General features: G+C 36.1%; 1 protein-coding gene across 1 annotated transcript in view; it reads right to left on the bottom strand.

Annotated features, from left to right (window-relative positions):
• The window catches only part of RSPO3 (R-spondin 3), a 77,638-nt gene that overhangs the window by 43,062 nt on the left and 20,819 nt on the right, over positions 1-13,757 (bottom strand). The window contains exons 2-3 of the mRNA XM_037520362.1: positions 4,117-4,308; positions 2,957-3,103 (exon numbers count right to left, since the gene is read on the bottom strand). Of these exons, the coding sequence (XP_037376259.1) occupies positions 2,957-3,103; positions 4,117-4,308 (339 nt within the window). The remainder of the gene's footprint in view (positions 1-2,956; positions 3,104-4,116; positions 4,309-13,757) is intronic.

Here is a 13,757-nt window from a genome sequence, read left to right as displayed (position 1 = left end):
GAAAAACATGAAAACTTTGAGAAACATGTAAAAAAAAAAACAGTAAAAAGGATGAATTAAGTATTAGTTCATTAAATGAACAATGTAGAACTGCGGCACTATTTGGTTAAGAGGTAATTAAGAAAAAACAGAACTATTCAGCTTCTGTATTCTATTTTCTGTATTAAGAACCATCTTAACACTGGAAATCTTTAATTACATATTCACTAACAAAGCGAGTGTCTCAAGAAAGTAACTAGCTATCTTTCCCTGGAAGTGATTATGCTGTGGTTAATCATCAGTCTGGAATGCTGTAAAAGGAATTCTTGAATCAGGAAAGTTGAACTGGATATTCCCCCAGTAAGGGCCTTATCACACCATTTTCACTTGCTCTTCATTTTGTTCACTAGCTGCACGGTTCCATAGAGAACACAGCAAGGGCATGTTCCTTGCAACTCAGTGTTTGGAGCTGAGCATCTTCCTCCTGTGATGACTTGAACAAGGTCAGATCTCCAAGAGGAGCAGGAGGATGAAGGCATGACATGACAGAAAGGCAAAAATGGGCCCCCGGTGGTGTATCGGGTTGAGCGCAGTGCTGTCAGGCTGTCCACAGCCTCTGCTGTGCTGGCTTAATTCCCGGCCAGCCAGAGAGATACCCACATGGTGCGGCAGATCTCTCCTGTCTCACCCGCTGCTCCCCTCAGCAGTGCTTTTGGTCCATCTGCCCGTTCTGCTCCCCGCTCTGTCTCTGGTGAGACCTCTTGCCCTCCTGCACCTCTGGCCTGTGCCCCAGCTCTTGTATAAATAAATAAATCTTTTAAAAAAATTTAAAGAAAAGAGATAGAAAGGCAAATATTTGGAGCACAAAATGGACTATATATGTTCTGTAGAATTGGGCTCAGTAGACAATTATGTTTAATTTAACCTGCAAACCTGATACCAAACTAGGGTTTGATACCAAACTAGGGTTCCTGATGGAGTATCAGGATGGATTTCCTGGTTATGAACTTTCTTCTCAATTTAAAAATCTGAGTAAGACTGAAATCATACAGTGTAGATTTTAGCAAAGGGAGAGTGACATTCTTCAACCTCTGGGTGAGCACAAGAGAGCTTAGAGTGAAGGTACTAATTATAGCACTGACAGTCACTCACAATGTGTCCTCGGGATCATTTCGGTCATCTGGGTCCTTGTTTCAATATTTGTTAAAGGAATAGTCTTTATTGTTCCTTGTGATAATCAAATAGTTCATCATTTTTCCTGAAACTCTGGGGCAAGCTGATGGGCGTGACCTGCATAATGTTTGTAGGTTATGCACTGCCTAATAGGAGATGTCCCTTATGAAGCAAGGAATAAGAGCCAGCTCTGAACAAAAGTGCTGGTTAGCTTTATTATGTCTTAGCTCTATTATGACCTCTTTAATGAGTCAGATTCACTAAACATCCATTAGATTGCTTGCCCCTGTTCTAAAATACATATAGTTCTTAATTTACTTGTTTTAACAGTAGTATAGAATGCCAATAATCTTTAATAGCTAATCCAGCAGAATCAGGTATTAAATAATTTCTCAGACAGGAAAGTATTAACATATTTAAGACCTAAATAACCTGAATGTTGCATCTTCAACAATTAAGAAAATCTAAATATGTGTCCTTCGCCCTGGATGGAGAAATACCACCAACTTTCTGCAACTCATTCTGACTTTCTATCCTTGAATATTACAGTTATTTTCCCAAGTTTGGAACTTATGACCTCTACTTATCAGCCCTCAGGACCTGCAAAGAGATCAATTCAAAGTATTTTTTTAGGTATCTTTTACCCTGTTTCTAATCTGTTTTTCTGTATTTTTATTAACTAGAGGAAAAAAATGACTAAACAAAATTATCCATGAACTGATTCAGGATTGTTTTCCAGATGCTTCTGGAATTATCTTTGAAATGTCATCTATTTATTTTATTCTCCCAAAAACTTCATTTAGAAGTAAAGGTTCTGTGATGGACCTGAAATGGCTACACCACCATTTTAGAGTTATTACTCCAGCACTTTAGATTCTAATGGATCTGTCTGTGGGAACCCCAGGGGAGTCCTGGAGACTATCTTGTACTGAATCAGGAGGACATTTGTGTGCATATGCCAGCACCAGTGCAGCATCAAAGGGTCTTGTAGCTCTTGCCCAGGGGACTTAGAGATTTAGCATGCTGTTTTCCCATTTGGTTTAGCATCTGCTTCCCAAGTGTTCATCAAACTCGTAGTTGTAGTAGCTGCACAACATTTAAAAGAGGGAAAATATAGCCTGACAGTGATCTGTTATTTAGACAAACAACTTGTCTGAGGGACCTCCCCTCCAGGAAACTCAGTCTGCAATTAATCAGATCCTGAGACTGTGTCCTTCTGTTAGTTTGAGTAAGTCCAAATCCTCTCCTTATGTCTGAAAACCTATGTAAGCAAGACATTTTGGCAAAGCAATATGAAAGAAAAAAAGTGAGATTTTTAACTATACCAGTTTCAGTTTCTAAGTGTCTGTTCCACCTACTGGGCACTAATGGATTTATCAAGAGAACATGTCTCCTCCCCTTGGAAAATAATTTTTGTCCCTGGTTGAATTTTGACCTATGTGTTTTGTTAAATTCTTGCCCTAAAGTGAAAATTTAGTTCAAACCCAGAAAAAATATCCATGCCAATATATATAATACATCTCCATAAAGAAAACTTTTAAATAATGCCATCTGAATAATTGAAACAATTAAGGATAGTCTCTAAGAAATAATGGAATGCACAAGAGGAGCTAAATTGTACAAGGTGGGCAAGGCTACAGGACACCACTAAGATGACATCTCTGTAAAGAAGAATGGAGAGAACATTAGAGACAGTCCCTCAGCTTCTTTAGAAGTAGGACTTAAAGAAGCATGCCCCGAGAGCCTAACATTGTCATCTGAGGTCTTTCTCATTCCTTTCTAAATCTTAGAATTCCTCACTCACCAATACTGATGCACTCCATGGTATGGTTGTTAGTTTCCAACCCTTCTGGGCAATTTTCAAGGCACTTTCCAAGGTGTAAGTAAAGCCCACTTTTACACTTTGTGCAGAAATTTTTGTTGAAACAAGTATCACAGTCAGCTTTGCATTCTGTAAGACAGAAAGGAGAAACACGCCTTAATGATCTTCAGTAAACTGTTGTGGGTGCAGTTCTGTAATCTTCCAACACAAACACATACAACTTTTGTGTCAACTAAAAGGAGGTCATGTTGCCATCCAGGACCACAGAGCAGGTGGGCCAGAGTGACAAGTGTGATGGAAAAAATAATTTACAACAACAATAAAAAGGTAGGAAAAAGATATAGAAAAATGACTTGTAAGGAGAAGAGATTGATTATTTTGGTTAAGATCGTCATAGAATGTTTCTCTGAAAAGGTGACAAATGTGCAGAATCTTGAATTTAAAAAAAAAGGAGCAATACAGACAAGCAAAGGAGTGGGCAAAACGTTTTCCAAGCTGTCAAAACAGTGAGTGTAGCACAATAATGGCAAAAGTGTTGAGGTGGGATAGCCTAAGGCCAGTGAGATTAGTGCAAAGAGTTGTTGAGGAACAGTCATAAGATGTGAGGTAGGAGAGAGAGGCAGGGCTATCTGTGCATCAGGCAGGAGATGGTGTTTCCTAATTTAAAGTTTTGAAAGATTACTTGGTCTACAATGTTAGGAGTAGACTTTTGGGGTCTGGAGGAGACATGATGTGAGGTTGCTTCCAACATCGATTTGAAACTGATGTTTCAGTTGCTGTAGTGGAATCTTCCTTGAAGCCAAATTAGTTGAATATTCTTTAAGTCACTATATACTTGAATCTTGTGATCTTAATAGGAACTCAGAAGGCATTAATGCTTACATTAACTTTTCTATAGGTTCAACGAGTACTAACTATTCAGTATTGCTTTAACAATGAAAAACAACATGAAACTTGAGTGTTTTTTGCAAGTGGTGAAAAATTTCCTGCCCTGACAGCTTAATCTAAGTATGGTTTAGACTCATTATCAGGTAAATGTCATTATTTACCTAACATTGAATATTCCGAAAATGCTAGGGGTCATCTTTAATCTGGAAAGTCCCCAAGGATGAGATAAAACATCATTTTGTGCAGACACTTACTTGTACACTTATTTATATCTGGATTTCGAGTTCCATAATATCCACTTGGACATGAAGAGAGACACACTCCAATCTGCTTCATGCCAATTCTTTCCAGAACAAAAAATAGTCTGGGCTTACATGACAAACATCCGTTGTAATCTGAACACGTAGCACAGCCTCCTTGGCAGCCTTGACTAACATTAGGATGCACTGGGGGGACAAATGTGAAAAGACAAAAACAAAAATTAAATCATGGATACACAATTTCAATGTCACTTTCTGGCCAGGATATACATTTTCTCTCAATAGCTTTGAATTTGGTTGTATGAGTTGCGATTTTTCCCTTCTCTTTTCTGTGATCTTTAATACATACAGATAGAGTTTTTAATTTTAAAGTTATTTGAATTTGATCTTTTAAAAACTAAAACATATATTGTCTCCAATTATTTATAAGTCACACACACACACCATGGAACTAGCAGCCAGGCAGATTCGACACTGGGTAATTCTGCGCTCATTCATTGAAATAATACATATTAGTTTGATTTTTTTCATTTATGTGGTGGATGATAGGCACATGTCTCCATGTCTCTAATTTCTTCAGCAATGATGACACCATAGACTGCGGCTTAACTCCAGTTAAGAACACTATGTTCTAGGATATCTTTTTCAACTATGGTCTACTATAAAACACAATTTTGCTCTTTGATCCAATACAAATTGATTCTGAAACTACATAGTTATTCACATATACCCATATTGCTTCCCTGAAGTATTTCTTCTCATATGAGTTTAGTATTTACAAGTTCAAATTGACATAGTGATGAAAATATGACATTTATCTAACCAGTATATCCACGTGGATCATATGTGAGCATATATAATAATTCACATTTAACATTTTACCTTTTAGGAGAGAATTGTTATAGTTTTTGTGCCCTCATTTTCACTTACTGTAGTGAGATGTCTACTTGGTGAGGATGCAACCGGTCCACTCTATGGACTATTCTTATACAGATTCCTGAGAAGGCCAAGGTTTCCAAGAGTCACGGATGTATATAGGGGGATGTTGAGACTCTTCATCAGGAAGTATGAACAAATTTAAACAGATATTTGGAACATTTATGTTTACTTGAGATCTTTGCAACTCTAAAATTTCTTATGATTATTAACCAATCATCAACACCTATGTGTGAACTGGTAGAAAATTGCTAAGGTACAACTCTCATGATGTTGGTGTTTGGGATGATTTCCTATCTTAATGTAGTCTCTAATCAAAAACAACATTAATAGCTTGGTTATTCTTTCAGGCATCCATAAGGGAAGAAATCTTGATCCTTATGAGAAGCAAAAGTTGATGCACAGGAGTGTAAAGGCATCCCAGTGGATTTCTGACCTCTTTTGTGGGTGGTGAAAGGGATAGGGTGTGATGGAGATTGCTATTATTAAAGCTTTCTTCACAATAAATTTTGGCTATTGGTAAGTTCTTTACTACAAAAACAAAACCCACTAGACTTAGTTAGAGGGGCGCCCATAAGCTGAAACAGCCTTACCACAGGGGTTCATGGGGTAGCTACAGAGAGGTCATTGGGTTGACCAGCATCCTTTGCCTAGAGGAAACCACCCCTGGATCAGCCACAAGAACCACAAACAGCTCATTCTCATTCCAAGACATTTTGTAAATAAACTGAGGAAATGTGTGGGGGAAGGGAATTTTGCTTTTCCGGTCCATGCTCCTCTGTTGGGTGGGGTGATCATGTAAAGTGGCACAGCAGGTTTAGACATTATTGGGCCTGGGGGACTTGTAAGGGAAAACTGCTTTCCAAGTTACAGGGTCATTTTTTTAAGCTACTAAGTCAGCATTGGAGACTTACAGGAAATGTGTGCGAGTTTTACGCAGAGAAAGACACTAGAAAGAAAAGGGACGAAGACAGCAACATGTGTTGTTCAGACTCTGACTTACCCAAATGAAGAAATGAGAGTTGAAGGTAAAAATGTGTAAAACATTGTCATAAGAGCTGCCCAAGGAAAAGCGGACCTCAATTTGAAATAAAATCACTCCAAGCTCAGAACTTTAAGTAACTCTGGGTTTAAATGAAGATGGATTGGCTTGGTCTAAGCCAAACTCCTCCTACCCTCTGAAGGGCAGTTGCTTGAAGGAAATGCACAACTATAATTTTAAGCACCTGACACTCTTGTTAATATGATATAAGTTTAGCTAGGTCAGATGTGAAGATATATAAACATAATTCATATGTTTAAAGCCTCAAAAACCAATATATCTTCAATAAATATATTTTTTTAATTTCACTAAAATGTGGGTATTAGATGTCTAGAAACTTCTCTGGCTCAGAATTCTGTATGTGTCCCATGCATAATTGGTAACAGTTTCCACCAAAATTACGAAATATGCTACAGTACATTACTCAACTCCCTCTTTAAAATTTTTACTGATTAACTGTAGCCCAGTCAATTCATACATCGTGCTACAAACATTCTTTTTGCTTGTTGTTGTTTTTTTTTTTTTTCATATTTTATCTTTATAGTCAAAAGTTTTTGACAAAATAGACTTATGGAAAAGCAAAGAAGATATAATTGTCTAAGCTGGGAATTATTTATAAACAGATAAATTCCTCTTTATCTGTTTTTCATAAGGGAATTTGTATGTGGGCATGTACAAATGATGACAAAGTTAATTTCTTCAGAAAGGTGTAAGTACTATGCAGTGGGAAGTGAGAAAAATTGAGATGCTGAATTTCATGTTCTAGGATTCTAGATTTTTTTGCAGCTGAATAGCATAATGATTGCTTTCTTGAATGATGTAAAGGATCACTCAGATTATACAGTCAGAGTTATACAACTAGATGCAAATTTCCCAGACTTCATTTTAAGACATGAACTTTTACTTTTTATATGGAAACCACAGAAAACTTTGGTCTGGGCTGACTGTAACAATCCATTATGCCTTAAGGACTTATGATACCAAAATAAAAAATGGAATTCTACTTTGTCACACTTTTTTTCCTGGATTCTAACAATAACTTCATTTTGTATTTCTGAATCACTTTTTTCAAATAATATTTTTGTTCTCTTATAAATGATGGAGGTAGTTATAGGGAAGAGTCACAGTATAGCTAACATTGGAATTTTATCTTAGAAAATCAGTTGAAGGTATCAGTTTGTATGTGTTCACGGCAAACAATAGGAGGGGACACCCATATCAAGGAGACTGACATCAATTAGATGCAGATTGCGCAGAAGTAGTGGCTAACAAAGATGTGTGAAATGGCAAGAGACTGTAAACAAAAGGTAGATTGAAATTTTTCCTTGGGGTGAACCAAAGAAATTATTCTGTAGATCAAAGGGATTTCAGTGTGATGAATGACATGCTCACAATTGTATTATAAAGGTAATTTCCTTGGCAGGACGGCAGACATAGAACATAGGAGAAGACTCATAAATGGTAAAAGGAAAAGTCTGGTGATAGCTTAAAAAATAATACAGGCAATATAACACCATGAGAAGCAGATGCATATTCCAGGGATATTTAGGAGGTAGAGTCAATCAAATATGATAATCAATTGACTATGACCTGAACAAGAAAGAGGCGTATTTCTAATCCAGCTAACAAATAGAAGGAAACACACAACTATAATTTTAAGCACCTGACACTTTTGTTACTATGATATAACTTTAGCTAGGACAGATGTGAAAATATAAACACAGTCAACTGGTTCAACTGGGGAGTGGGCTGAGGGTAGGGGGAAACTATAGTTGGAAGATTGGGGAAAGGTAGATAGAATAAAAAAGTCTAAAATATAATCATATTTTGGGATAACTCACTTTGCAGATTTTATGAAATAAACAGAAAGTGATGTTTAATAAATAAAGGTTAATATTGGGATGGTTGTAAGTTAGGTGCATGTGAATCTGATGGTAGCTATTTACCACCAAAGGAAAGCACAGTTCAAATTAAGAGACATTTGGTAAAAGAGAAAAAAAAATCAGTTGATTTTAATAATACTTTGCACTTTCTATACCATGTTTGCTTTCAAAAGATGCATCTCATAAAAAGTTAAATTAAGCATACTAACTGGTATTTGTTAAGGGGACAAGCTATCACAATGATTTATTTTGAAATCACAAACTAGGACTCAAAGAAAGGCTGTAAAATAGTGAGTTTATATCAAAGTTTAGAACCAAGATCTTTGCTCTCTGATACCAATTTCTTTATAAACACACACACATATATGTATACATATATATGAACTTTAGGTGTGTAATATGAGTAGGTGAGTGAAAAAAGTGCAGAATTTATGGAAACTAAATTGGGAACTTCTGATTCCAAATATGTCAACTTTTAATATTTATTTATATATATTTTACATCATTGTTCTTTTTTTTAAAGATTTATTTATTTACTTATACAAGCACTGCATACAGTCAGAAGCTCAGGAGGGTGAGAGAGTTGCAGAACAGGCAGAGTAATGAAATACACTGCTTAAGGGAGCAGCAGGCGCGGCAGGAGAGGTCTGCGTGCCATGTGGGACCATAGTCGGTGGCCTGGGATCGAACCGGTGCTGCAGAGGCTGCGGACAGCTTCACAGCCCAGCGTTCAACTGCTGCGCCATTGGGAAGGCCCCGTTGTTCATTTTTGTACAATGTTTGATTTCTCAAAAAAAAAAAAAGTGTCAACGGCATGGCGAAATTAGTATGTCTTTCCCTAAAACTAGTAAAGAGGAAAGTATTTTTTCTTTCTTGACTTGTACATGAAGATTTAGTATAACAATTTATATTAATGCATAATTTAAACCAAATTTCAATTTCTGTACCGTCAGTGATCCCTAAGTGAGTTCAGATTTGCTAACAAGACAAGCTTTCCTGCTCATTCTCTACTTGGTAATCTTAAGGTGCATAAATGAGGCAATGGCTCATAAGAGCTCTTTGAAAGTTAACTCAAGTTTTTTTTTTTTTTTTCTTTGTTAAAACATCCAGGTCATAGAGTTTTTAAACAGTACTAAAGCATTTGGCAAATGCATGATCTTTGACTAGTTTTGTTCAATGCTTATGACATACCAAACCTATTTCAGCATTGGAAACTGAGCCCTCTTTCTCAGAAGTCCAAGCTACAAGGATTTGCCTGACTTTACTCCCTTTCTAAAACACAAATGCAGATGTACAAACATCTATTGTAAATTGCTATGTGGAAGATGTCCATGATTGCATGCTGCCAATTACCTTTGATGGACATTTATTTATTTGTGGCTAGAGTACTGCTAGAAGTACAAAATTGAATAGACTTCAGTTTTATAAAACAGGTTTGACTATGTTCAAAGGAAGTGTTAAATACATGGAAGTGATGTATTGATTTTATAATTCAGATAACAAAAAAAATTAATAAAATTCACAAATTTGATAAAAGTATTTTAACCAGCAAACTTTACACATGTTCTCCCTAATGCATTCTTCTATTCACAATATTCACTGCCTGCTCTTTTCTATGGTGTGAACTTAAGAGACAGGTAAAGGAGAAAAATCTAGTGAATTCTATAATAAAAGTTATTTTTACATATGCCCTTTTTTTCCACGTTCCCTTCTTTTATAGGGACACTCACATTGACTGGAAGCTTCTCGAAAATAGGATTCTGGTTGGTCTTAATTCATTTTTTCATTATTTTCTTGATAATTCAATTTACTGAATAGCTTCTCAAAAAAAAGTTTTTGATTATTGAATGAAGGCAATAAATATAAAATGTAAACTATGTTTTAAAAAACAGTAATTATTTTTAAGTGGGATCTGCCTATAAACCTCTGGCACAGAAATTAAGTTTTAAATCATATATATTTTGAGAATGTTGAATAATAAAATAGATGACTTAAAACAACAAGAGCTTTTTTATGTGCTATCTACATCAATAATTCATTCATGTAGAGAGAAAGTAAATGTTCTTGTTTAAGACAGCACATTTCTATCATATCTTCAGTCTTGATAGTTACGGAATCATATATAAGTTTAGAGTAGTGTGATATTCACAAAAAGACATGTTTCATGGTTTCTCTGGAATGGTTGGCAATATACGCTTAAATATCTAATGCTAAAAGTTTGAATCACTTGGCAATCTCTTTCAAATTCCCTTGAATCAACTCAAGAAAATATTGACAGCAAATGCTTCTTATTCGTTCACAACTTAAAATTTTTAAAACAGAATTGACAATGACTACATGAACTACCATTTGAACAATCTGAAGGTGTTAGGTGTAGATAACAAAATATATACAAAAACTATTTTGAATGAATAAAATTACTTACTGGCATATAAAACTCCTTTACAGTCTCACATGATGTTATCTGGAGGTCTATTCATATTCCTTCATGATTATTTTGACTAATAATTTGTTGAAAGAGCCATTTATATACAAATGTATATAGATTTTGCTTTTTTAAAATACTATTTATCATTTGATAGTTTCATAAATCAATGTTTTTGCCATTACATTAATTAAAATTTGCCAATGTATTTAAAAATGCATAAATACACTTGTGTGCCCACATGCATATGTGTATAAATATACATATATAGACACATGACAACATATTCTGTTTGGCCTTTTATCAAAGTCAATAGCACACACATTAATTGACTTACAGCAGTGAGGATAATAGAGTGTTGTATCTTTGGTCTCAGTGAATCAACCTTGAGTAATCTGAAAGTATGTTCCCATACCAATGGGTTCACCAAATTCCTAACTGTCTCAGAAAGGAATGTGTTCACCAGCTGCTGAACACAGCCCAGTCAAGGCTCCACCATTATTATGTGGAGAAACATACTGTTTTTAATGGAAACTATTTCTTTGAGAACTTGGAAAAATCTTTCTTTTTCTGTTACTGAATAATAATTTCCTGAAGGGAGTCTAATATTTATATTCTATAAATACTTTGAAATAAAACCACAGTAATAAAACAGACCTAACATTAAGTAGCAATTAGCTAGACTTTCCACTAAAATCAAGCCAGCTCGAAATATTAAGAAAATGGCTAGCAAATGATGGCAGATGTAGGAATTCTAAAATCTAAGATATGATGACTATTGTAGACAGATGCCAACTTGATGGCCAAGGGCTGTGCTTTGCCTATCCAGAGGCTACAGAATCAGGACCAGAAATGAGAGCTAGACAAAAACTGGGTTCCATAGTAGAAGAATGAGGGAGACTGTGATCAAGTTTCTCAACTTCAATTTCTAAGACCTCACTCTATGCCCAGTACTACCCATTGCACAGAAAATGCAGCAGTGAACAAGACATCCAGTTCCTGACTTTGTGACTTTAATCTGTTAATAAGCAAGTAAACATAGAATTAAATGATTAAAAGTTGTGATAAGTGTTGTGAAGGAAACAAACAGGTGGTTGAGACAGGCTAACTCTGGGGAGCCCCTTTAAACACAGAGGTCAGGGTAGGCCCCTTATGAAAAAGAAGACTTGAGACCTGGAGAATGAGGAAGAATCAGCCATAAAAATCTGAGGGAGAGTATTCCAGGTGGAGCATTTGCAGTGCAAAGATTGTTAGAAAGAACGGGGCATGAGAAGCAGCTCACAGCAAACCAATGAGGCTGCAACACCGTGAGTGGCACTAGATGAGGTAGAGCCAGGCCCTCTGGACTTTTGAGGACTAACGTAAATAGCAGAGAAGATAGGTCAAGTGTATTTAGGCTCTGCATTGCTAAGTAAATATCAGAAGGAAAGAATAGAACACATTTTACCTGATAGTTATTTACTTTTTCTTAATTTGGGGGGTCATGGAGTAGATCCAGCATTTTGTTGTCCATGAAAAAAAATGTTCTCTTGTTAATTTTTAATATTAAGAGAGACTTTTAATTAACTACAACTTGGGAGTTTACATTCAAGTTGAGTTTACATTCAAGACTGTGCATCCATCTACATGTTCTTTGCTCCTGGGAACATTTCATTTGTCCTTTGTTCCTCCCATCTCCTTCTAGCAGGAATTTTAGTTTTCCTTGGGGTTTTAAATTTTCATTCTCATTTACTAGAGTGTACATGGGGCAGTGGTGGTGAGGAGAAACAGGCAAGTTATGAAATATATAAGAGGTCATAAGAACAAATAAAGAAAAAGTTTTGCAATCTTGCATATAATCTTTGTTGTATCATTCTGAATTCTTGCCATTTGCATATTGACGGTCTAATTTAGGGCAGCTATACAATCTTTTTCACTTCTAAAGCTATCTTCCCTTCAGAATCTCAATTATTATGCTTTTTTTCATAAAATAAATTAAGAACCTGTAGGCTAATTCCAAAGTTCATCTTTCAAAAATAATGAAAACCTTATTAGTTTTCCTGTGAGCTGCTAAACAGATAACAGCAGTTGATTCTGCTGCCGAAAATGCAACAAAAAGCAATTGTAGAACCACAAATAAGTTGCTTTTTCCTAATCACAAGTAAAAAATCTATCGTAAAGTTGATGCACTCAGCTATGAGTGTAAAATTAAGATACTGATTTTGCTAAGCTTTTGCTAAGGACAGGAAAGCTTCCCCTTTTCCAAGTGGCCATATTCCCAAATGGAGGTGAAGAGAGGACAAGAGGGTGTGGATGGGGGTAACGAAGACCCAGATTCCATAGAGAGCCAGGATCTGTTGATGAGTTAGTGGGTGGTAATAACAGCATTTTTCATGAGACAGATCCAACAGTGTTCATCCAACAGTGGGAATCATTATGTGTGCTGGTCTGGCTGAGAGAGTTACCCCCCCTCCACTTTTTTTAGGAGAGAACTAATTAGAATCAACATAAACAGAAAATGTGATAGTTTAATGGTAATGAATCTACATGGGTGTGATTCCATAACTACTAACTTCGCATTCTTGAGTGAAACAAACTTCAGTTTGTGCTAAAAACAAACTCTACTTTGTTATATTATGAACAAACTTGGATCTTCTTGCCACATAGCATACGAAAGTAGCATATCTGCTGGCTGAAGCCTTAGCATAAGCAAACAGCAGGCGAGGGACTTGTGGTATTTTAACAGGCACAAGAAGATGTGCAAATAGTGGGTATACCATTAAATAAATGAAGCTTTATATATCATGCCTAAAATCTTGAGCCGAGAAAATACATTGATTTTTCTCCTAGATTCATAAAAATTGCTGACAGAACAGAAAGTGTTGACATGCACCTTTCGGAGCAGGACATATTTTTTGTACTATGTGCCCAGCTTGCTGTATTACTACCTCTTTCAGAAAGGGGCCCTGAGGAGCACAGGGAGTGGGTGGTGGAGAACTAGTCTGGACTCACACTGAATTCTGATATTTCCTAGCCCAATCATCAACACCTATCTTCATCCAGCTATTCATTTAAAGAAGTTATCCAACATTCAGGCACTGGGCTACTTAGTGAGAATTCAAAGACAAATAAAACCAATAATATGTGTCATGGAATTCACATTCTGATTATTTACTTAGACAAAACATTGTTTAACATCTTTAAGTCCTAATTTCCTGATCTTTAACATGTGAATCCCTTCTTGATAGATACCGGGGTGGGGCTGGGGGTGGAGTTAAGTCAATGATTATATAAGCACCTAGCATACTTCTAGGCACTCATTAAAAATCAGGTGTGGGGCTTCTCTGGTAGCACAAGGGTTAAGCATCAG

The sequence above is a fragment of the Talpa occidentalis genome, unplaced genomic scaffold (genome assembly GCF_014898055.3).
Source record: "Talpa occidentalis isolate TD23 unplaced genomic scaffold, MPIMG_talOcc4v2.1 talOcc4.2, whole genome shotgun sequence".
Taxonomy (NCBI): Eukaryota; Metazoa; Chordata; class Mammalia; order Eulipotyphla; family Talpidae; genus Talpa; species Talpa occidentalis.
The sequence above is the reverse complement of the archived record's forward strand: the minus strand, read 5'-3'. Positions and strand labels throughout refer to the sequence as shown.